The sequence below is a fragment of the Catharus ustulatus genome, chromosome 2 (genome assembly GCF_009819885.2).
Source record: "Catharus ustulatus isolate bCatUst1 chromosome 2, bCatUst1.pri.v2, whole genome shotgun sequence".
Taxonomy (NCBI): domain Eukaryota; kingdom Metazoa; phylum Chordata; class Aves; order Passeriformes; family Turdidae; genus Catharus; species Catharus ustulatus.
Genome location: NC_046222.1, coordinates 12,285,498 through 12,311,163, shown reverse-complemented (window position 1 = coordinate 12,311,163; position 25,666 = coordinate 12,285,498). Strand labels below are relative to the sequence as shown.

At 40.6% G+C, this 25,666-nt stretch overlaps 1 protein-coding gene across 3 annotated transcripts; it reads right to left on the bottom strand.

Annotated features, from left to right (window-relative positions):
* Positions 1-11: 11 nt before the first annotated feature.
* On the bottom strand, positions 12-25,231 carry CHODL (chondrolectin). 3 transcript variants are annotated; one of them, XM_033053139.1, is made up of 8 exons: positions 25,027-25,231; positions 10,676-10,988; positions 9,834-9,991; positions 6,115-6,162; positions 5,662-5,745; positions 4,437-4,539; positions 2,085-2,163; positions 12-547 (listed from the first exon to the last, which is right to left on the bottom strand). In XM_033053139.1, the coding sequence occupies exons 1-8, from the start codon at positions 25,112-25,114 to the stop codon at positions 545-547; spliced, it is 876 nt and encodes a 291-aa protein (XP_032909030.1). In that variant the 5' UTR covers positions 25,115-25,231; the 3' UTR covers positions 12-544. The 3 variants fall into 3 exon arrangements, with proteins under 3 accessions (XP_032909030.1, XP_032909029.1, XP_032909031.1); XM_033053140.1 differs by lacking the exon at positions 2,085-2,163 and adding an exon at positions 2,295-2,367 and having other exon boundaries at positions 461-547; XM_033053138.1 differs by lacking the exon at positions 2,085-2,163 and having other exon boundaries at positions 25,027-25,229.
* Between the last annotated feature and the right edge of the window lie 435 nt (positions 25,232-25,666).

Here is a 25,666-nt window from a genome sequence, read left to right as displayed (position 1 = left end):
ACAAATATTTTGTATCAAACTTTTATGCAAAGATAAATAATTGTTACACTGTAAAATTGTCAGTTCCATTTACTGTACATTGACTACAATACAATGCATGAGAGATTAAAAGAAACAGAGGAAGTTTGTTTAACTACAAAGAGTCTTAAAACTGACATACATTGTGGATATTTCCCCATAAAAACTTCAAATGCTCTGTTCATTTCATTGCTCACAACTAGCTAACTTACATCTCTTAGCAAAATAAACACATACCCTTTATTTAGCATGGCATATTTTGTTACTGAATTAACAAACATTATATAAAAATGATCTGAACATTTGCCTCAAGGGGGAGCTTACAGTTCATTCTTGTAGATCCTTTGCATTTTCAAGCCATTCCAAGCTAATGTTCTTTGACGACATTATAATACAGCCTCACTGCAAAATGTTATTTTTGCTTTGTTTTCAGTCAGTAAATCATTATACCTCCATGCTACTGTCCTTCCTAGGCGTCTTTGAAATCCATAGTGTGGACTGGTTTGGACTGGTTTTTGTTCTTCCTTTACTGAAAAATAAGAATATAAACTATTTTCAGTGCATGTGTGCCTTTGCAGTCCTGATTCAGCTCTGTGATCAGACCTGAGCATTTCACCCCCAGATCTCAAGGCACATTTGGTGCTTTCACAGTATGGATTCCCCATCCACAGTGCCACTGTTACCAAAATTACCAGACCACCCTGCTTGGCAGTGCTGCTCCCAGGAACTGTACTCAATTGGCCTGTATGATTTTTAATTTATATTTTTCCAGTTCCCATCCAACCACACCCCTTGTACAGAGTAGTCTTCTCAGAGAAGGACTCAGATTGACCAAGGCTGGTGGGAGCTGAGCACTTCCCTTGTCTGGGGGGACCAGAGCACACACACCCCCCTAAATCCATGCCCAAGGTGCAGCCCACCCACCCCAGTGGGCTCCACAGCCCTGCCCACCCTGGCTACATCAACAGGGTCACTGTGCACCCCTGTGCCAGCAAGCCTCTTCCCTTCAGGGCTTGACCTGACATCTAATGAAGTGATGGCACATGAATCAGACTCCTGGCAATGAATGACTGGTAGAAAGATTCCTTAGAGCTAGTTTGCAGTCAAAACTGTCAATTGCAGGTTTTGTGTTTGGCGTTTTTTTCAATTAAAAAAAATAATAGTAAAACTGGTTCCAAAAAGCACTTGCTCTGCAATACTGCTAAAAGTGTTCACTCTGATTTTTCCAGGGAGCCCTGAGGCACCCTGGAAGTTTATGGCAGTCTTTCCACATGGCTACAAGTGCCACAATACACCACCTTCCCTCACTTAGACTGGCAGATGGCAGTGCACTGCAGACTACTGAAATAGGAGCACTTCAGGAGCCAGCACAGCTGCACTTCAGTGAAAATGCTTCAGTCTCTGGGTAAAATATTTCACACCAATAGGGTCCTTTTCCCTATTAAGTAAAAACCAGAGAAGTAGCCCTACATAACTCTTTAAGGTGGAAGTCTAAAAGTCCCAACAGTCCTATACATTCAGTTTTAGTCCTTTCCTGGTGGATAAATGCAAGTGAGTCTGAGTTGATTTAAAATGTACTTCGAGGGTGCTGAATGCTACAGTAGTTTTCAGTCCCTCCAGACTTACCTCTGAAGTCCTACCAAGTAATGCATTATGTACCTGAGCCCATTGGAGTAATTGAAAAGACTCCCTTTGGCTTCAGTGGACTTTAGATCAGGCCACAATGCTATAAACAAAGCAATTGCAATGAATCAAGGAGTTCCAGCACTTCCTTCTTAAAGAAACGAAGTCACTGCTTCCTTCCAGATTAACCCAGCAAAAGCAGTTATAAATTAGTGATGAAAGGCTGCAAATGGAGAGTCCTTGCCACACAGCAGGAGCAATTTCTAAATACCTTGGATCACAACTTGAGCTGTATCAAGTGAGCTTATCTTCAGCAAACCTATGCTGATTTTCACAGCTGGTTCAGGAAACAGATTTTAGTGACAAAGGTAAGATGCAATAAATAGCTTGAGCATATTGGTGTTTTGACCGTCAAATGCAATCATAGAAACTGAAAAATATACCAGGTAGGAATTTAAACTTTCTGCAAGGCATTCAGATGATAATGGAGATGGGTCTTTGAAGCAGTTTCTCCTTGCTTCCCTGGAAGAAATGAAAGGGAGAGCATCTAAGCATGAATGAGCTGATCATTTCTGCTAGCTGCAGGGACGAGGTGTTGCTTTGCCTCATTACTACCCTTCAAGAGCCCAATGCCAGGCAAAATTAGTCATGACCTTTCAAGCTAGGCATGTCCTGGTTGGCCATGGGTTGTGGCTTTCAGAGGAAAGGTCACCATGTTGTGGAAGCCTAAAAAAGAATGAGAAGTCAGGTTCATGTGGAAAGTTGGGGATCCCTCCTTCCCCAGCAGGACAGAATCCCTTTCCTAAAGCTCTACAGTGTCCAGATGATCAGTCCTTGTCTCTTTTTTTGATTTGTTTTTCGCCCAAGAACTGCATATTTGTGATGAACTAAAATGGTTTGCAAGGCAGGTCGTAAGTGAAAATGGAAAACAGATAGCAAAATATTTTTTAAAAAGCAAAGTTTTGTCTCAACAGATAAAATATTTCATTTTTGGTGATAGTTTTTTTATTGGAATTATTTTTTAAAATAGTTGGATTTCTTTAATTAAAAGTTTTGATGCAACTCAAAATGTACATTCTGGGAACAAAAAAAAAAAACCCTGTTTTGCATCAAAACCATTTTGTCCTTGATTTTTGTATCATTTCATCCATCAGACTAATCAGCTAACAGAAAAAAGGGCAATCTTCCAAGGTGAATTTCCAATATCTGCGTCATGCAATTTTGAAGTCTTGGAAGTTCAGATGGATTACTTCTGGATGAACTGCTATAGCATCAAAGGCCTGATCAAAGCCCACTGAAGTCAACACTACTGCTTCTATTGATTTCAGTGGGCCATGAATCTCTCACTGTTTTCCCAGGAGTATTCAAGGGATTAAACTTTTCTCAGAAGAGAAAGACCTGCCAGAAAAGGTACAAAGATGTACCATACTTACCAAGAAATCCAGGGCCACTGTAATAAGGGTTCCAGAGCACCATTACTATATAATTGCTATTAGAGATATTATTCTTTTACTACTCTTTTTTTGCTTTGAGCTTCCAACCTTCTGCAGCCCTGGTGGTGAGGGTTATACACAACATTTCACAGGCTTGTATTTGCCTGTCACAAGACAGGTTGGAAAGTGTACATTTTCCTTCTCTTTATAGAAATTGCATAAAATAAAAAAAAAACCAAGCAAGTTTGTTATGCAGACCTCATTACATCTGTTCTTTTTGGCAACTTGTTTCAACGAGGCATGGTACAAGGAGTACTGCAAATATCACTGTACACTCACTTATATAGACAGAAACAGTTCACATTTGGAGTGTGTTCTCACCTGAAATAAGTTACTGCAGCTATTGGCAGGAAATATTCAGTAAAAAACATAAGGAAAAAATAAAGGCTAAAAATAAGGAGGACTTTGAGAGGGACAACAGCTTATGAATCTGCTTATTACTCTTGACATTCTACCAAAACAGCATTTTTCTATAAAACATATTTCAGTTTACTCTTCTGCATTAGATTAAATTGAAAACACTTTCTGAACTAAAGGATGAAAATTATATTTGAAAGTGTCAGAAATACTAGTTCAGAAAAAAAAATGCTGTTATACTTTTATGTATCTATAGCATATTTTGAGAAAAATGGAAAGTCCAAAGAATTCAAAGCATGAAGAAAAGCTGCCTGATACCACAGCTATCAACACATATCTATTTATTTTATGCATCCTCTTTAGCACATACAGGATGCACAAAGGATGTCACACTGGTGTATGGCTCAAAGCAAGCTTTTGCTTTTCATTTTCAGTTTCTGTGCTCCAGTGGTCCATGTGTTGTTTGTATGGCATGTAGAGTGGACCAGGATCAACCAGCTGCTGGCCTCTTGGTTTGTCCTTGGAACAAATTTTTACTTTAGGTTAGAAAGTGAATCCTTGGGGTCACCCTGTATCTGTGAGGGACCCCTCTACTATTTCCCACAGCCCAGGTGCTCTATAGTGGTAATCACAACAAAAGGGGTGAAGTAAAAGTGCTGACAACAGCCCTGCCTACCAAGTGGTTTGCAAAGAGACTTTCTTCAGAACCAGGTGGAGTCCCTGCAGCAACATACTCTGAGACCTGGAATTATTTCTGCATGTTGTGGAAAAGCCTGAAGGTGAATGTTCAGCTATGACAGCTGTAAACTACTTGCATTTTAATAGATGAAAAGGCACTTATTTGCATATTTGGGGACTGATGTAAGCAGTCTTTCAGTAGGAAAAGCTTGCCAATGGAACTATGAATTCTGCATTATAAAACAACTATGGATGAGTATATTTTACCTTTTATGAAGCATCTGGAAACAGCAAGTCCCAAAAGCCACCAGTATCAACAGCAGTAGTGGTATAGTGGGTATTACAACATAAATTAAATTCGGAATTATACCTACAAGACAAAAGCTCTCATTAATGTCTCCCATGTTGAAATGCTTTTAACCATGTGAGTAAAATATCTGGAGTAAAATAACAGGAATACATTAACTTACATGAAAGAAGACATATATTCCTTCTATAGGAAGGGCTCCAAAGAGAAATCAGCAGTATCAAGAATAAAGCGATGTGGAAAACATCTTAAGGTCTTAAATTCTGATCTTTTCCAAATTTGTAATTAAAAATTCAAGTATTTTAATGGAATACATTTCACAGTCTAAATTTTTTACAGTCCATTTTATCTGTAGGCTCAGTTGTCTTTGTACATGGATTCCCTGCCCATGTAGGACCACAGGAGGAATGAGGCTGGCTCTCTCCTCTTCCCTTTCCCCTTAAAAGACAAATATATGTGTACCATTGTCCTATTTTGGAAATGTTTCGCTAGCAAGAATAAATGCAAATATTCAGGTCATATTTGAGTTTCATAGTCTTCACACAGTTTGCATTAAATGGTACCATTGATTTCAAACCACAGTTCATCAAAATAATAATTCCCCTGGAGTTACAAATAAAGGAAATACCACTTAGGAAGCTGGCACAAATCCAGACAACCAGTGGGTGAACAAAGCACCCACTTTCCATAACCCCATGGTGCAATCCTGTAAAATCCAGAGCCACTCCTGGACATGTTCAGTTCCTTGAACTAAAGCCAGGCTTTAACTCTTCCTGAGCCTCAGGACTTCATCCAAAAGATAAATTGCAGAATGAAGCAGCCAGGGGCATTGCAGAACCTGGGCAGTAGTTATCCACTTCCCAAGTATCAAGTGTCATCTCTACTGGGAATCTCAGCAAGGCACTGAACTCCTCTTAGCATGTGGTCTTCCCAAAACACAGGGTACTTGGGGGAGCTATGGACACAGTGTTTATTCTAAGTTTGCTGAGACAAGGAAATAATTTGTTTCCACAGTAACTAAGAGGACTCAGACTCTTGAAATGTTATTCAAATATATGTATTTTTAAGGCACTTGTCAGGGAAACAGACTGTTTCTTCCTATTGACAAAAATGGAAACTGAAATATGTATTTAATCCCACTGCTAATATTTTTAGCAGAACATGACATTCATACGAACACATTACCTGTTTCAGTAGCAATAATATGATACTGATCTTCTGGTTTGCTTGTGTCATAAGGATTTCCTGCTGGCACTGTTGGAAATACATCTGAAAAGGAGATCAGACACTTTAGGAAAATAGTAAAAAATATAGCCATTATGTTGTTAAATAAATTAATAGTAATTACATTTTAATTTATATTGGGAAAATGAACATTTTAATAATTTGTTAAATACATATGTAAACAGGATTTTATTACAAAATTGGAATTATATCTGGAAGAAGAATTACAAGCAGTGTTATACTGAACAACAGCCATGTATTTGTAGCTGTTGCTCTCTGAAGAATTAATTTTTCCTATGTTCCAGTTCTTAACTGTGTCTGTTAAACTTGAGTAATTTTGGAGGTTCTTGTATACTATCCTTATAATTATATATTTACCAGTGCAATGGAATTTAATGTGTCAAAATTTCTTACCGTATTCTGGCTGTGCTCTGTCTCCTAATTCTTTTTCTAAGACATTATCTGTAAAATCAATATTTAAGATTGATTGTTGAAGAATGAAAAATGTGTACATAACAAAACAGATGTTTCCAATTTTTTTCATGCAGTATCACAGAAATAGATACATTCCCCCAAACAATAATTGCTTAATTCTTCAGCATTTTATCTTCTTACCAAAGACTCTTTGCAAACTCAAATCACCTCTAGTTCATGCTTTTTGTTCCTTAGAAGAAGGCTGCACTTTAGTCCAGTTTCAATTCTTGGTGGCCTCTGATTTAATGGCTAATGGTTAAAGGCTAAGCCTCTGAACATCCTAATTTCTTGTGCTGAATAAAGTGCCTAACATATCCAAAGCTTCATTTATGCAGACAATTCTAAAGCAATAAGTTCTCTCTATCATAAGGTTATACTAACTTAATAGTGCTATGAGACTACAGCTCTGAGTGTCTTGATAAATACAAACTGCTGGGAGAAATCAAAACAGCAATAAAGCCTACTAGATAAAGGCAATTATTTCACCTACTCTGGTAAAAAATTTGGCCTTATATCAAGAAAGATGCCAAGATACCCCAAAGAACTGAGCTGTTGTCTCTAGACAGCAGAAGAGGAGATGAGTTTTTAATTTGATTGCATAATCAAACCTACAGGAGCTGGACAGGAACTAAATGTGGGCGCAATTACCAACCTATAATTAAATTTAAGATTGCTGAATGATCAATATGATCCAAAGCCAGACTGAACATTGCAACAGTAAATGCTGTCAAGGGAGGGCTTGGAAAAATAAAAGTGTCTACCAGAAATGTAGTTGCTGCTTGAACAAGGCTGCCTAATGAGCACTGTCCTGGACTTGCTGATGATAATATTGGGTGCAACTTCATCAAAGTCCCCTACAACCTGCTTTGGCCTGTGGCTGGTATCACACACCCTGAGTGGAATACAGACAGGAGAGCTGTGAAAAACAACATGTACGGATAACAAACTGAAATTCCATATGCATGTGGCACTTCAGTACTGCTGGGGAAGTGGACGTATCTTGCATTGCTAAGAGCTGACAGTGAAGCCTTTACAACGATGTGAGGGGGAAAAAAGGTCATTTGTAAGTCTCCCTTGGTTTGAGATAGCAAATGCAATTTTGCTACAAACATTGTGTTACTTTCTTCAGGCGGTGAAAGTAATGTCATATATCTATTTATATACATTTTTGCATCTACTCCTTTCCTCCATGTGACAGAAAAATACATTTCTGGAGAATAGTCTGTTTTGCTAAAGAGCACAATTCCAACAGTTTGAAAAATAAATAGCTACAATTCAGTCGTGCTGTATTTAGCTGCATAACAATGTCAATACTAATAATAATCTACCTATACATTATTTGCCTTATATGCTCATTATAAACTAATAATCCATTTCTACCTAGAGAAAGAAATATAAACGTATTTCCATTGTTACTGTTATCACTTTGTTTTCTGAAAATCCAAAAATACCTAGCATTTTCTCAGATGCTAAAAGCAATAGAAAAAACAATTCTTTATCACATCTCAACATGAATGGTAAGTAGTTCACTATAATTGTCTAATTTAAATTTGTTTGCTTTTTAAAGCCACAAAATACACCTGAAACCAAACTTTTTAATAAGCCCTGCAGTTTCTGACATTAAAATGTTGGATGTTTAACAATGTAGAACATTGTTATTTTGTTACATTATTTCAAAATAATTTGAACAGTTCTAAAAGTGGCAAAATTGCGTATGTCACATTTCCTTGAAGGGTCTATGATGGTTACTGACCATCATAAAATAGTGATACCACTAACAATTTCAGATTTAGGGGTGACAGTATAGCAAACATGTTGGTACATCTACTCTGTCAAATATTTAATATTTGCTTGCAATGGCAATTGTCATTAATATCTTCATTAAGAGACCAGAAAGTGTGTATCTGCCAAAACCAGAGGAACAAAATAGCCTGGATCAGACAGACAGATCTCTACAAAGATAGTGATTACTGTTTGACCATCAGCATAAAGAAGGCGAGAAAGTGCAGAATTATATAGGTCAAACAGCTGCTAAGAGTAGGATTTCATAGAATCATGGAATGGCTTAAGTTGGAAGGCACCTTAAAAAATAGCTTTTTTCCACCCCCTGCCATAGGCAAGGACACCTTCCACTAGACCAGGCTGCTCAGGGTCCCATCCAAACTGGCCTTGAACATTCCCAGGTATGGGGCAGCCACAGCTTCTCTGGGCAGCCTGTGCCAGAGCCTCACCACCCTCATAGGGAAGAATTTTTCCTAATATCTAATCTAAACCTGTGTCTGTGTGAAGTCATTCCCCCTTGTCCTGTCACTCCAGACCCCTGTAAATAGTCTCTCTCCATCTTTCCTGTGGGGTCCCTTCAGGTACTGAAAGGCAGCAATTAGGTCACCCCAGAGCCTTCTCTTCTCCAGGCTGAACAATCCCAGCTCTCCCAGCCTTTCCTCCCAGCAGAGCTGCTCCATCCCTCTGATCCCTTGGTGCCTCCTCTGGGCTGGCTCCAGCAGCTCCCTGTCCTTGCTGTGCTGGAGCCCAGAGCTGGATGCAGCCCTGCAGGTGGGGTCTGAGCAGAGGGGGCAGAGGGGCAGAATCCCCTCCCTGCCCTGCTGCCCACGGGGCTCTGGGTGCAGCCCAGCACACGGGGGGCTCTGGGCTCCCAGCACATGGCCGGGGCATGTCCAGCCTCTCAGCCACCAGCACCCCCAGCTCCTTCTCCAGGGCTGCTCTGGCTCTGCTCATGCCCAGCCTGGCACTGGGGCTGCCCTGACACAGGTACAGCACCTTGGAGTTGGCCTGCTAAACCTCATGAGATTCCCATGGGCCACCTCTTGATTTTTTATGAATTAATAAATCCATAATTTCATATGAATTCTGACTTGTAGCTTAGTTTTGAAAAACAAACCCACCAAAAAATTATTTGAAGACATTTGCATGATCCTGCTGAAAACCATGTTTTCATTTACTTTAAGTACCGCCAAGAACAGAAAATGTTACAGGCTCAAACTGGAAAGTTTACTTTTCACGTCCTTTCTGGTTTTGCACCATTTTCTAGTTTATAGTTCAGTTTTCCTCTATTGACATATACAGAACTTATGTCATGTCTGAAAGTACAGCCAAATTGCCTAAGATCTGTTTTTTCTGTCACCATCTCAGCAAGCATGCATCTGCTTTTCATATCTCTAAGTCTACACACATGAATACAGAAATTTTCCATTCTGCTCTGGACTTCATTCTTCAAGCCACAACTTTTTGAAACAATCACCACACACAAGTTGGTATAAAATGACAGGGCTGCAACTACAAGGACAGCACAGTATTTTTTATAGGAGGACCAAGTGATGCCTTGGTCATCCTACTTACAAAGTAGAAAATTTACACTTAAAATGCTTTGTGAAGTAAGAGAATTAATGAAATCAAAAAAACCCTGGGAATGCACGACAGTGAAGCTAACTTTGAAAAAATTCTTATTAGATATAAACAGGTTTATTTAAATGTATAAAAATGTATTTTAATAGTTGTTATTGACATATTACATCTCCTGTTAAAACCAGTTCAGGCACACATGAAAGGAGCCAGTACCACAGGCCAAAAGATACTTGAAGATTCCCTCACAAAATCGAGACAATGTCCCACCGGTGAAATATAACTTCACTTTTACCTACCTGGGGCATACTTGCAGATAAAATTGTGCTTCATATTGCATCTATCATCGTTCCACTGGTAAAGGTATGGCCCTCCCAGGCCAGGGTTTGCAGTTGGCTGGTGATACATCACCACACAGGCTTCACTCCCACAGGAAGGCTCATCTGTGTACCAATTCCTAGTTTTTGAAGGTAAGGTTCATCAAAAGAAAAGAGTTTGCATCAATGAAGAAATATCAACCCAAACAGTCCCATCCTCTTCAAAGGCATCCTGCATTTCCCACAGCCCTTCTGTGAAAGGAGTTTAAGGCCCCAGCTGCACATTTCTGAATCTTAAAAACATTCTGATCAAAGCAGCTCTGCAGAAATAACACCCTACTGCTCGGCTTTTCTCCCTATTAGACTCTTATTTGTCCCCTTGCCTTGAGTTCTATGAGTTGCTGCTACTCTGGCCTTTCACTTCATCAGGAAATTACAGGCTTTTCAAAAAGGGTGGAAACAGGACAATTTATGCTAATCATCTCACAGTAATTTATTGGATGGCTGTCTCCCTGATTTGAGGTGACCAGAGCCTTGCATAATTTACCTGCCTGCTTTCAGACCACACCTGAACAACTCTGAGTGAAAGAACAACCTCCAAACACCGAGCAGATGTAAATTCTGTGGTGGGAGCAAAAAGATTTGTAGGCTGAAGCCACAAAATGCCATCCTGTCCCAGGATTCTAAATTCAAAACCCTGATTGCCAGCTACCCTTCATCTGGAGAAGTCAAGGGGGAGATGCTACAAACTTCATGCCTTCAAGCAAGGCTTGGCAGCCTTCCCTTCCATGAAACCTCCTCAATAAGCAGTTCCACACACTCACCTGAATGGTGACGTGCTTCCATCAGCCCACTGGTACAGGTCGGGGCAAGCACTGGACGTGGCCAGTCCATCCCCACTTCTCCACAGCCCAATCCAGAAATCACCATCAGAAATCCCAGAGCCTGATTTGGTGAGGTTTTGCAGCATGTTTTCTATTAGCTGCTGCTCAGCTTCACTTTCCAAGCTCAGCAAAGCCCCACCGTCGATCTCACAAGCCTGGCGAGCCTCCTGGAAGCCCACACGCCTGGACAAGTCCTGGAAATAGGCTAATTTGTAACATGAATGCTTGAAGGCACCATAGCACACCTTCTGGCCTGAAAAACAAAAACATGGGACTGTTCAGAGTACAATAATGAACAGTAAAGATGCAAGAAAAGAATACAGCACATATTTTGGTGGAGGAGGACAGGAGATTTTTGTCTGAGAGGATTCATGGTGATAACACTGGCACCACTGGAATCCTTGGCTGCAGTTTAAAATTCAAATAGCACACAGGTCATGGGAATCTATGCTGTCTTGCCATGGCCTGTGAAACTCTCCAAAACACTGAAGATTCCCAATAGGTTCTAGAAAAATATTCCCTACTTTAATGACTGTGCCATCAGGCCTCTCTGTTATATCTATTTGGAGGGTATTTCCTTTATTATTTCATACTAATCAACCAACTTCATCTTTATTGTACAATCAGAGCTATTCAACTTTTTAAAAAAAAGTTTCAAATTCACATGTTTAGTGGCAAGAAGGAGCTGGAATTTGTTTTTGATCCCCTAAGTAAACCTTGAGAGGCTGTATATGAGAGGAACTCATAGCCACTCTTCACTACAATGTCCCTAAGTACAATCTTTAAAGTTCTACAAGAGGAGAACATTCTGCTCCTTATAGTTCTTTGTCTGTTCCTAAAAATGAAAAATAATTCTAATTTTCAACTACTAAGACTCTCTAGCATTTATTCAAGATATACAAGAGGAGGAATTAACACTCACTTATCAACCACAAGTGTGAACTCCAGCGTGTTTATTTAGGGACAGGAGAAGGCTTCTAAATATAACAATTTCTTAAACAAAAGCAAAATCAAGTTTTTCCAGTATAGGAATTTATCATTGGAGAAGAAAAGTAGGAAAAATTACCTTGTTAAGTAAGAATGACTGAAGGGTACCAAAGTAACAAAAACTATCAGGCATTATCTAGACTGTTTAGAAATCAACAACACTATTTCACTGGAAAATTTGGCAATCACACAACATGCCGAGCTGGAAGGGATCATTGAGGACCACAGAGTCCAACTCCCAGCCCTGTGAAAAACAGCCCAGGAGTCACACCATGTCTCTGAGAGAATTGTCCAAAAGCTTCTTGAGCTCTGTCAGGTTTGGTGGTGTGGTCACTTCCCTGGGGAGCCTGTTCCAGTGCCCAGCCAACTCTCTCTGTGAAAAATCTTTTCCTGATATCCAACCTAAACCTCCCCTGACTCAGCTTCAAGCCTTTCCCTCAGGTCCTGTCACTGATCACCAGAGAGAAGGGATCAGTGCCTGCCTCTCCACTTCCCCTTGTGAGGATGCTGAAGACCAAAATGAGGTCTGTTCTCAGTCTCTTCTTCTCCAGGCTGAACAGATAAGTGTCCTGAGTGGGTCCTCACACAGCTTCCCCTCCAGGCTCTTCACCACCTTCACAGCTCTCCTTTGGGCACTCTTTAAGGGCTTTATGTCCTTCCTAGATTGAGGCACCCAAAACTGCTCGCAGCACTTGAGGTAAAGCCACACCAACACAAAGCACAGTAGTTTATTGTATTATATCAGATTTGAAAATTGTGTATTTAGTCTCACTTTTAAGCAAACTCAGATACGTGACTCGTATAAATAACACTTGAACAAGATTTATCCTGTTTCACCTTAAAACAAAATAGTAATTTGTCACGAGGAAACAGCAACATCCTCACATAACTTCAGCTATATTTAAGTTTTCCCAGGCAATTTTTTTCTATACACAAAGAGTAAACATCAAAGGAAACAAAAAACCTTAAAAGCTACAATAAAGTTCATACTTTTTGCATTAATGTTGCTTCATTTTCATATTTAATAAGTAGGATACTTGCAATAGCAAACAGCACCTGAGATAAAGACATCTCTGTATTTGCACAGAGCATAGTTTCAAGTATTTGCAGAGGATGAGCAGATTGTATCAAAGATTCATTAATACAGGAATGGAAAAACAGAAACAGCTCTTGACTTTTAGCTAAATCTGAAAGTAATTCTTATTTTTTTGGGATCATTTATGTTGTAGAAAGCTAAATTACAAGAGCAGTATGGATATACTATGCCTAACTTTCCAGGGTTTCCTACAATTCCCTCCCTCTACAATGCTGAAATTCCAATTTTGTTAACATGATGCATTTTCCCCAGGAGCTCTGTCTCACTGACAGGCCAGAGTGCACAGGGAAGGAGGAGCTGATCAACATTTTGACCCTCACTGCTGGGTGAGTGACAATGGCATACTGCCAGAGTACACTTGTGTATATAACAGCACAAACATCCAAAGCCCAGCACTGAATTATGCAGGACACTAATCACTCCCAAGGAAAAGTGACCACAGCTCTCCCTGCAGCTGAAGACTGGATTCAAAGTATTAATTCAAGATGTACATGCAAACTTAGGAAGAGTGCTTTGTCCACTGTCTTGTTCTTTTTCTTTTCCCAGACAATCTTTGAAATAAACTTTTCCATGATTCCTTTCATTCTGTGCAATGACATCAAGTAGTAAGTTATGAGCAAATTCAGGTGTCAAACTATCCTGGTCACAATTTCAGTCCTGCAGGAATGTTCAACCAACTATGCAGAGCAGGCTGACCACTATGGATCATAATTCCTGTGCTGTCCCTCCCTCTCATGGGAAAATAGCTAACTTTGCCTTTATTACACACAAACCGCTTCCCATTCCTGCATGTTTCTGAAGTGCTCCCCTTACTCTGCTCTCATGCACAGCCTCTGCTCTTCTGTGACTCCCAAAATCTGAGTCAAATTTTCTAAAAGAAATGGATCCTTGCTGAGATCACCTAACTCAGGATGCTCATTTGCCAATCACCTGCTGCACAGAGATTCAAGTAGAATCACAGAATCTTTTAGGCTGGCAAAGAGACCTTGAAGACCATTGAGTCATGGCAAGTGCTGTTTCTGACCTGCTCCAAGGCTTGTATCCATAAGCTGTGCTGTATTCTTGTCCAACACAGAGGCTGTATCAATGCTCAGCTCCATCACACACACCAAGGAAACCAGGTGGGGCTGTACGGAGCAGCAAGGAGGATGACAAGAATTTGTGATGCACAATGGCAAAGAGCTACTGCAGCCCCAAATACATGCCCAGCTTGCCACCATTGTACACTCAAAGCCCTTTTGGAGCCATCAGAATACCCTTCATTAGATGTGAAGGCCCAATTTCTACCCCAAGGTTTATCTGAAAGGGTGTGCAAGTTGAAATATCAAAGCTTTGTAGAAGATATTTTCTTTCTTCCCTTAAACCGACCTGAATAATTTTTAAGGATACCATTGTTATTGCAGACTTTTGGACAGGGTTAAGTAACTCTAAAATGAAGTTTTACAAAGTGAAATAATTGAACAAATGAAAATTTGCATGAAATCCAACTCCTAAATTACTGGTCTTTCATTTATTGCTCTACCTGTGGCAAAAAAAAAAATTACAGGCTGATCATTTCTGCAAGAATATACCTCCAAGAAACCAACAGAGAAAACAGCAAGAAACAAAGAAATAATTGGCATTAAGACCTACAGACCCCAAAAGTGTGAATGAAGTCTGTGAGGCAGAGCAGTAAGCTTTCTGGAAGAAGCTGTGAATTCCTCTTGTTCTAGTTAATTTAATCCCTGTGTTCAGGCAGTGACCTACTCTGAATCTTTTCTTTCTTCTTTTGAAGCGGACTTTGAACCAGTCCCACTGCAGCAGATAAATGTGTTAATGGAAATCTGCAGTTGTGCCTTAATAGCTGGCAAATCAGTTGACATTTTAGTGCTCTTCTCGGAACACGCTGAGACGTCAGGTTTTAAAGCTTCATTTTTTCTCTCACTACTAATTTCTGTACTACAAAGCAGAAATAATTTACCACTGAAAAATGACAGAATGGACCACATTGTACAGGAGACAAGATAAATGTGGAAATATCAACTCTGTGCTATTTTACCTTATTCTAACATCTTCCAGCAGACTCCACAGTTAGTTCTAAAGCAACACTGTGCTATTTCAGCTGCATAAATTGAGTTCCAATTTTTGTGTCACAATTGAATAGAAACTAGATTTGTAAGCAAGACTATTGGAATGAATCATGCTAAGATACTACGCAACGTGAATAATCTTTTTTTTTTTTTTGGTCTCGTCATCCCATTAGCTGATGAAAACAAGTGAAGAGTATTTGCTCCAGAAAGTGTTAGAACCATTTCCATCCATATGGATCAGTTTTTATCTCTGGGTGTTTCACAGTAGGTCTATAGTAGAATGCTTAGATAACAGCCTCAGAACAAAGATTTTTTTTTTTCAAGTAAATTACTTATTAAAATATTTCTGCAGATAATAGTACAAGGGTAAAAAAATCTCCTTCAAGAAATAAAAAAGAAATTACCAAATTGCAAGCTGTTATTTCAATCAGTTCTCCATGTCTCCATTATGTTTTAATAATCATGCATCATTAAACAAATAATGGGTTCCTTGATTTCTGTCACGACAGAAGTTACAGCAAAGTGCCATTCAGAAACAAAATTGCTGATCAAATACCCAGGTCAAAGACTCCTCTCCCTAAGAGGATCAGGCTTATTACTAAACTAAACCCCCAGAGGCCCATGAGGGGCACAAAGGTCATTTTGAGTGACACACCTCACTTAACTGGAGTCTTTGAAGAAGTCAGGTAGAAGATAAGCTCCCTGCTGATAAATCCCACTCCTCTTCCTCTTGAACCTTACAAGCTAACCTGCAATCCAGGGTTTGACACCATTAACATCCACCTGGACTAGACCAGCCACTGAGTGAGCACAGCATATGTGAACAGAGACAAGAATAACTGCACAAGCCTAATGCACTAAACGCCGTTATGTACTTGTATTTTGACTTCTTCCCAAGGCAATAACAGAAAACACAGAAGAGCACTTGGTAAAAAGCAATGTGAAATATTTAACACTAACCAGAGCAGTGTGAGCCTGATGGAGACCTCTGAAAACAAAGTGACAAATAAAAGGACGAGGACTTAAGTGAAAGCGGTAATGAAACAGCAAAACAGAAATCTGTGGTAATTAACCAAAATATTCTCTGCCTGTGTTATGAAGACCAGTCTTGGTCTGGAGCTTGCATGAGCACAGTGACCTCAGGGATGACTAACCAGAATGCAGGACACTGGGTACAATTTGTTTTCACCTGTCCCATGTCACAGGACACACTCCACACCAAGCCCCAGTGATGCACTCCAGATTGTGGCCAGTAAGAGACTAAGTGGTAATAAATTTTCCTAATCACATTTTGTTTCAAAGCTGATGCATCTTGTCAGATGGTCTTTGTATCACCCAGTCAGATTTTGACTGGGTTCAGCTGCTGGTCATATTTTGCTATATTACATTACTGCTGTTGATGTTTTACTGCATCATATTTGCGTCCATTCACAAAATATAATTTTTTTATGATTCATATTACTTTTTTTAAAAGACGCTGTGATAACATTTCATAATTACATTCTGTCTGCATTTATGATAAAAGCAAGTTTCCATCTTCTCTCCCAAAGTTAGGAACATTGAAGACACATCATTCTCTAGCTGAGGCAGTGTTCAAGCCACTGATGTTTCTCAGATCACAGTCCCAAGCAGATTAAGGAATTTCATGTGCTCATATAAATTTGACATTCAAGTAAAATCTGTTCTACAGATCACATGCCAGCCTGTATCTGTACTGATATCTTCATACTATCTCTTCCATACCTTAGCAGGTACTTTTTCCTCTAACCCTTCTAATAACCAAGCCTTCTGAGAGAAGAGAAGGTCATTACTGATTCATTCTGGATTAGGGATTATGCCTAAATTATCATGATACAGTTTTTTCTTAAGTGATTTCTCAGGGTGAAAAATCTTCAAAGGCTCCAGGTCACTTCTAATGGTTTATATAAAAAGCCCTGAGGGTCACATTTGACTAGCCAAGCTGTGCTTCAGGCAGAGGTGCACAGCAGACAGTTCATATGCATCACATCAGAGTCACAGGCATGCAGACAATGTCTAAGGCAGCTAAATGGAGGCTGCCCCCAACCTCACATGCAAAACTCAGCTATCAGCCATTCTTAAAATACTTCTTGTAATGGAGTATCTTTCTTGCTATATTCTTGGGTAAGTTGCACATGCATTTATAGCCAGTAAGTCTAAAATGATATATAGTTTGTTTTTTTTTTAATTCTCTCTCAAACACAGGCCACATAATATAACTTTAGCCATTAACCATCCCATATCTTGTGAATTAGCAAAGATGATGCAAGAGGTCCTCAGACACCAGATAAATAGTTGTCTCTAGGATTTATGCAATTTTTACAAAGAGAAACAATACAGAGATGATGAAGTTTTAAGTAAAATCAAATCACTGTATTATACAATTTATATAGTGATTTAGTGCAGTTATGCAGAATATGAAGCTACACAAGATGGATTTGTCCTGTCCAGTCTCTGTCTATTTTTCTTGTGCCATGAAAAGTGATTTTCAGTATATTTATTGCTGAAAATGGGGTTTCACCTGTATTTTAGCCTTTACTAGTTCAGCTATTGTGTTTCTAAGCACTTTCAGGGACAGGGAGTGGGCTTATTTCTGAATGACAACTTCCTCAACAGACCCATAATAACTACACCTTTTTAAAAAAATCAAGCAAACAAAAAGGAGACACCTGGCAGTGCTCATTTACATATTGAATGCTACTCATTCCTAACACCTGGATCTTGCCATCACCTGAATACAAGTGCAATTTAAAATTGGATCTGAGCTTCCCTACACAATGCAGCAAGACTGCTGGTCACAAAAATGGGTACTTAAGAGTACACATATGACCTCTTATGGCAAGTATTGATCTAAGCAGGTTATTTCTGGGGAGGTTTGTCAAAGCCTGTGTGCTCAGAACCTGCACTAGGTTCTAGGTCTTGGGAGGATGGAAGAGGATTCCTGCAAAATGTTCTTCATTGCATTGAATAAATCGCTGGGAAAATTTGTCTTTTCCATAGCAGATTAAAAATTTGTCTGGATTTTCAAAATCCCTGATGTGATTCTTCAGGCCTGTTCTTGATGTACTGGGAACTGGAATACCAGCCTGCAAGAAAAGCTGCCATCTTCACACAGCAATGACTGGCTTATTCTCTCATTTCCCAAAGAAAACAACACAAATTTATTTCTTATACTTAACTTCTCAAGCCTGGTGCACAAAAAAGGCATCTCAGGCCATTGATAACAGAGCTGTAAAGAAGTAGCTCGATGTCTAAATCTAAATCTCATTAGAAGCTAATCAACACTTCACTCTCCATAGTTACCACTGGAGGAAAACATATGATTACAATTGTGGGAATCTATACAGGGTAAGTGTCTTCAACTGGAAAATTAATATCCATTTTTATGAAAATGTTTTAGCCACTGATTCAGGTCATAATTTAGCATCAAAAAAAGAAAAAATCTATAAAGTCTTTCCCAAAAAAGTATTTCTTTTTTCCCCCCAGGTCAAATCATTAAAGCCCTGACAGATTTCCTTTCTTCTAAGTGAAACATACCTTCATTTTGGCACTGGCTCTGGTTTCAGCTAGCACATCATAAATTTAAAGCATGAGATCCATTTAGCTTTTCCTGTAATAACTACTTTCCTTTCTTCTGATCATGTGAACTTTACAGGTGTATATCACAGGGCTGGCCATGGCAGTCAGCCACTTCCTTCTCTCCAAGGGGCCAGCTCACAGCTGCACTGTCCTGTGGGCCCACAAAAAGTGACAACACAGCTGCTAAAACAGCCCCCTAAAGCTGCCACATGCATTCCCGTTTTAAAGGAAAAACTTGGATGCAATCAGGCCAATGATAACACCCAAGTGTCAATGGCATCTATTTGAACCTATTCAAAACAAGAGGAAATACAGTGTGTTGGAAAGATCTACATACCTACACAAGTCTGCTCTGGTACGTGGATTATTTTATCCAGAGCTTTAAAACCTCAGAACAAAGAAAATAAAAATAAAAATCAAAAGAAGCCAAACCAAACAAAACACTCCCTTAATACTGAAGCTAATAGCAATGGGTTAATGGGTTTGTTTTGGTTTGGTTTTTTGTTTTTTTAATTCTTATAAACACAGTAACACATCAGTTAATTCTTTTAAACACAGTAACACAATAAATTTTTATATATCATAGCCTGAAGACACACCAAGTACTCCACAATTTCAACTATCTATTAAAAAACATAAACACATACAGGACTGGCCCAGAGAAGCTGTGGATGCTCCATTCCTGGCAGTGTTCAAAGCCAGGTTGGATGGGGTTCTGAGCAACCTGGTCTAGTGTAAGGTGTCCCTGCCCATGGCAGAGGGTGGGAATGAGATGATCTCTAAGGTTCCTTCCAACTCAAACAATTCTGTGATTCAAATTAAATCATCAATAGCTTTTTGTGTAGCCATGAAGCCCAGAACAGAATTCACAGAAACTTTAAAGACAGACATACCATGGCAGTTAAGAAGCTGTTGTTACCTTGCTGTGGAATAGACATAATAGACAAAAATTGTAGTCTAAATGCCTTAATTATGTGTGCCAGCCTAAAGGAGCAGGGAACAGTTTGTTTCTCCTAGCCCAAACCAGCAGACATTTTCACAAATACCCAATTTTATACTCATCAGTAGATTCCCTCAACAGGTTTTCTCCTAGGCATAAATGTGGGCACTTTTGACAGTTTCTGCTGATGGCTTATTATTTATTGCTGCCTCTAGAAGGAAATAGTTCACAGTTCTTTGGTCATAGAATCCCAGAGTATCACTCAGTTGGAAGAGATGCCCAAGGATCATAAAGTCCAACTCCTGGCCCTGAACAGGACAGTCCCCAAGAACCCCACAATTTGCCCAAGAGCATTGGCCAACTCTCCTTGAGCTCTGTCAGGCTGGTGCTGTGACCACTTTCCTGGGGAGCTGTTCCAGTGCCAACCACCCTCTGGGCAAAGAACATCTTCCTGATATTCAACATGAATCTCCCCAGTCAACAGATTCACCCTAAGTCAATTAAATGAAGGAAAAAATGAGAAGAGAGAAAATACACTCTTTCTCAATTATTTTTCATAGCAAGCATCACCCATTCTCAGCAATTTTCAGTGAAATTTGAATGTCTTTTTTCCAAGTAGGTGTATTTTCACAAATTTGTTACCGAAATATTTGCAACAGATTTAGGTAATACATATAGGTGCAAATTATATTAATTTCCTTGGTTTAAGAGCTTCCTAGGGTGTAGCACCCTTTATACATCTCAGTACAGGAGTGTAGAGTGCTTTCTTTTTGCAGCAGTTCCACAATTAAAAAAGAAAGCATCAAGCAAAGCCTTGTTCATTCATCTGCTCCTAAGAAAGTGGGAAGAGCCAATCCACATGGAATCCTAAAACTGGAGACAGTTCACTTAAGGTAAAAATTGAGGGGAAGTTTGAGGGGAAGAGAAATCTGTTGGAATATTATAAAGGATAATTTGCACTAAGAAAATTCAGAGGTAAAGCGTGACTGGTTAATTCACATTACAAGTAGTCCTTGAGATAGAGTGCGGGATTCATCTCACCAAACTTTAGCTCTTCCCAATAACCTGTCCATATCTAAACTGGATCACTGATCTCACTGTGTAGACAACTGAATGAAACAAACACAGATAGCAGATCTGCAGTATATTCAAAACCCAAATTTAAATGAAATTAATCCCACTCTTAAAATACCACCTTTTTCCTTCCCTTCTTATGAAGTGAGCCTAGAGTCATTAGTGGGATAGTGTAGCTACATTCAAATTTGCTTAGAGCCTTGCCAACATTTTATTTAGAACCCATTATTTCTTAAGATTGTTTGGAATTGAAGGTTCCACTGTTTGTCGGTGGTGGGAGTAGGGACTGCTTCAGCAAGAGACTCAACTCCCAACTAGTGAGTGACCAGTAAGAGTGTTGGATTAGAGTGTAGCAATTACTATCAAAGGATTGTTTCATCTTCCATCTCTTTTCTGATCCATCAGAGATTTGCAAAGAGAAAGCCATTATGGGAATTAGTTTCAGAAAAACAATGTTGTGTTGGACCCTTTATGACCCACAGCATGTTCCCCTGAAAACATCTTGCAATCAAGAAGTTTGATCTAGAGAGGATCACACCTGAACTACACAGAGTTAAAATCGAGGTACAGAACATGAGTTAAACCAGGGAAGAGACCAGACTTCTCCCTCTGGGAGCAAGAAAAGCCATTTGAAAGCAAGCAGATTGTCCATACCATTCCACATGGTTTTTACCAAAGCTCCCTCCATGGTAGGTGTTTCCTCCTGGGCTCTTTAGCCAAGTGTAATACTGGGACTTGAGTCTCATGAATTATGAGTTTGGGCTTTGCAATGCCTTTTTATTTTTGAACAAAATGCCGTGAGCAAAAACTTGTATTCCTGGGAAAGCAGCATGGTCTGAGACACATCACTAGGATTTTCAATTTCTCTTTCCTTATCCCTGAACAGAACTGCAGCCTGGCCAACCTGCACAACGTTCACCCATGGGAAAGATAAGCTTTACAGGGCTGACAAAGGGGAAACACCTTTAATACAGAAATCTGACTCTTGAAACTGATTTATGTACTTGAGTAATTCCATCCTGCTACAGAAGGACTCCTCCACCACCAGAGGTCTCATCCAAACTGGGTTCTCATTCCACAGGGTATTGTGGCATTTCTTGGTTTGTGGCAAGGTGTGTTTAGTAGAAACATGTATCATATCGAAAAGTCATCACCTCATTTCACCTTAAGCGCCTGGCTCATACATTTGCCCCTAAGAAGACAGTGCCCCGTACAGGTGGATAAGGAGAGGAAATAATAAAGGAGTCCATGGGAATTCAATGCCAAGCTTCTCCTGCACTTCTCCATGTCTCAGTTTTAGTGATCACTGAGACCTTCAACAGAGCAAAAGGATCTCATACTACCTGGGTATGGGGCATGTGTATCCAAGAAAGGCTTTTCTATTATGGAATTAAATTCTGGATATCTCCAACAAAATGTCTTCAACACACACTTATTACACATGTAGATGCGATGGCAGTGTTTTTATCAGGTTATATCTTATCAAATTCTGAGCTGCAAATGTATCTTGAAATTTACAGCTCACAAAAAAAAAAACCACAATTTTACAGTAGAAGGCTTCATCTAGAGAAAGCACACTTTGACAGACAGGTGTGATAAGCAGGACAAGCAAATTCAATTCAATTCAATTCAATTATGCATCTTTTGAGAAAGGGTTTGTTATCTCCAGTGAATTCAGTACCCATGAAGATACTGTTTTAATTCTCTTATTTTGCAGTCCTTTATGTAGGACTCAAATCTGATCATAAGCCATGTGAATGAACATGCCAGCTGAAGAACCAAAGTCTATAGTTTAGGTGCAGCTCTAGTAGTTTCCTGATCCACCAAGTGTTTTTCCTCATTTAGTGTTTTATATATCCAAGTACTTTTGCACCAAAATAGATATATACTGCTTTAAAATGCTACATCACTATTTAATCTGCTACTGATGCACAGCAATAGCAAAGAGCAAAACTTTAAAAGCCGTAGAAATACAACTAGACAAACAGCAGTCATTAAACTATAATATCTATGATTAATACATAGGCTGTTAAATGATTAGTAATAAGATTAGCTTGCATCTCTCCTGCCCAATAGATACTTAAAGTAATTGCATCTTTGCAAACTGCATTATCATCACTTCATGTTCTTTATGATGTCATGGAACAGCAAGGCAGACTCAGCACTTTCTCCTGAGTCTGCTTTGGATTTTTTCCTATTGGAATCAATTCTCTGGCAACACCAGATAATTCCATATGGAGGCTGGGACCACTGCTCACAAAACATTTGTCTAGCTTTATTAAAAATTAAAAAGCATTTTACATCACTGTTAAAATCTTCCCAAATTAAAGATGACAAAGAAATGACATCAAAATATAAATCATTTGATGCCAACAATAGTTTTAATTGTAGCCTAGGGAAACGAACATGCTTGGGAAAAGTAACAGAAACCCTTTACTTAAAAAAATATCATTTTGAAAAGGCAGAGAAGGCCTTTCCGTCTCTGTCCTCTTGACACTGTGATCAAAATGGTAGCAAATCTGCAATTATTGCTAGGTCTGCTGCAAACTTACTGCAGTCAATGGGACTCTTTCCACAAGGTCCAACCAGCACTCAAGCAGTCTCACAAACAGCTTAGGTGAGTGATAGTAACTATATATTTATTTGGAATGAGAGCAGTGAAATTTCAGGTTATTAATCATGACTGAAGCATAAATAAACAATTTATTTTGATAATAGGTATGTTTAAGACAGACTTATGATTTGAAACATAAGCTTGCTTAAGTCCAAAGTGCCAAGAGAGAGGTAAGCTAGATGGGAGTCAGGTGACACTCTGCCCAATTATTCAGTGGTACTATTTCTTGTCTGAAATAACCTATCCATGTGCCAGAATCTGGGTGTGGTCCTTGAGAGAAAGACAGGAGGAGAAAAAAGTTCTTCCAGTACATAAGAGTATCTGTAATCACCATAAATAAATAAATGAAGTTGTTATGGTCTAGGAGACCTTTATCTAATGAATACAACTTCAACAAATAAACTAATAGTACCAAAATGGTTCTTTCTGTAAGTGGCTTCAAACCCTCTCCTGTATTTTACCAGACAAGAATTATCAGCATAATACAGTGACGTGAGGCTCATCATGTGCTTTGAAATGCTTCAGGGAAACATGGGGCAGAGTCTGTGTCCTCTCAAAACCCCCAAAGCCTCATGTGTATCTAGGAGCAGTTTGACAAAGCAGTATACACATATCACACCTGGTTTTAAAACCTGGACTTCCTATGGCTCAGTTAAAGGCAGAAGCTGCAGCTGGAAGATTAAGAGACTGGCTTTCCCCAGTCTCACACGGATTCCTGCACTGAGACTGCTAATGCCAAACACATCTCACAGATAATCTTCACTATTCCTTAAAAATAACAGTGTTACATAGCAGTCATACAAATTGTAATGTTTAGAGCTTTGATATATCGTATAAGCCAGTATAATTCACAGTACAACAAAGGTAGATGAAATATTTCAGGTTACTGTTGAGGTAAACATGCTTTTTGGAAGTGTTGGAAGTACTGCTAGTTAGCTATTGTTTCCTGAAGACGCTGTTTTACCAAAAGCTCAACAGCCCAGCTCAGCAGTAGCATCAGAACTTGCTTCAAACAGAGCATGATCAAAATGGTCCAGTGACTGCCCTCCTTCAGAAACTAAGAAAGTTGTCTGATTTAAGCAATCAGTTTTGTTTGCAACAAAAAAATAACCTACAAAAAAGTTTTGTTGATATGTTATTTTTACAGCCCCTGAAAAATTAGTGCACAAATAATTTGCATTGTTCTGGGGAGAGTTTATAAAGAGCCACGTTCTTACCCACATATACACTTGCTAACAAGCAGAGTGGAGTGTGTAAATCTTATGGATGTATAGGCATCTTATGCACCTGTACACTGCACACACACAGTGGGAGCCTGCAGCTCTTAAATTAAACCTAACCTCCAATGTTAGATTTCTAAAGTATTGTCTTGCTTTCGATTCTGAGAATTGTGGATGCACCTACATACAACAAAACTATTTATGCCACACGCTCTTAAAAGTTTGCCCTCTCCTCCCAACAATATCGCAGACAAAGAAGAAACACCCCTGTCCGGCTGCCAGCAAAACTCAGCGCGCAGACGGGAAGACGCTCGATCTTAAACAACTCGAACGCAGCCGGAGCGCTCCGGCCATCAACCAGCTCTAAGAAAGAAGCCGGGGCAGGACAGGATCTCAGGAGCCTCAGGAGCCCGCAGCCCCAGGGCTGGCGCTGTCCTGCCCGGCGGGATGCGCAGCCCGCAGCATCCCCGCAGCATCCTTGGGATCCCCGCAGCATCCCCGGGATCCCCGCAGCATCCCCGCTCCGCTGCGGGGCAGGTGCGCCCGGGAGCCGCTCCAGCGCCGATGCGCGAGTGGATCGGCGAGCGGGGTCTGTCCCAGCTCTATCCTGGCTCTATCCCGGCTCTGTCCCGGGTGTGTCCCGGCTCCGCCCGCGCCGCTCCCGGAGCGCTGCGCTCCCGCACCGCGCACTCACCGCTGAGGACGCGCCCTGCGAGCGCCCCCGGCCCGCACAGCACCGCTGCCGCCAGCACGGCCAGCCCCAGCCCTCCTCCGGCCCCCATGGCGCTGCCCCGCTGCCGCCTGGCTCCGAGAGGCGCTCCGAGCAGGGCGATGCCGGCCCGTGAGCCAGGGACACCCGCACAACCCCGCTGCTGCCCTCCGCCAGCTCCCACCGCCCTGCCTTTATCTGCTTGCCCAGCGAGGGACCGCCCCCGCACCGCCCCCAGCACCAGCCCCTGTCTCTGTCCCTATCCGTGTCCCTGCCCCAACCCCTATCCCAGCCCCAGCCCCTGTCCCTATCCCTGTCCCAGCCCCTGTCCCAGCTCCCGATCCAGCCCCTGTCCCAGCCCCAGCTCCTGTCCCTGTCCCTATCCCTGTCACAGCCTCTGTCCCTGTCCCTGACCCAGTCCCAATCCTTGTCCCAGCCCCAGCCCCTGTCCCTGTCCCAGCCCCAGCTCCAGCCCCAGCCCCAGCCCCTGACCCTGTCCCTGCCCCAGCCCCTCTCCCTCTCCCTCTCCCTCTCCCTCTCCCTCTCCCTCTCCCTCTCCCTCTCCCTCTCCCTCTCCCTCTCCCTCTCCCTCTCCCTCTCCCTCTCCCTCTCCCATCCCGTTCTT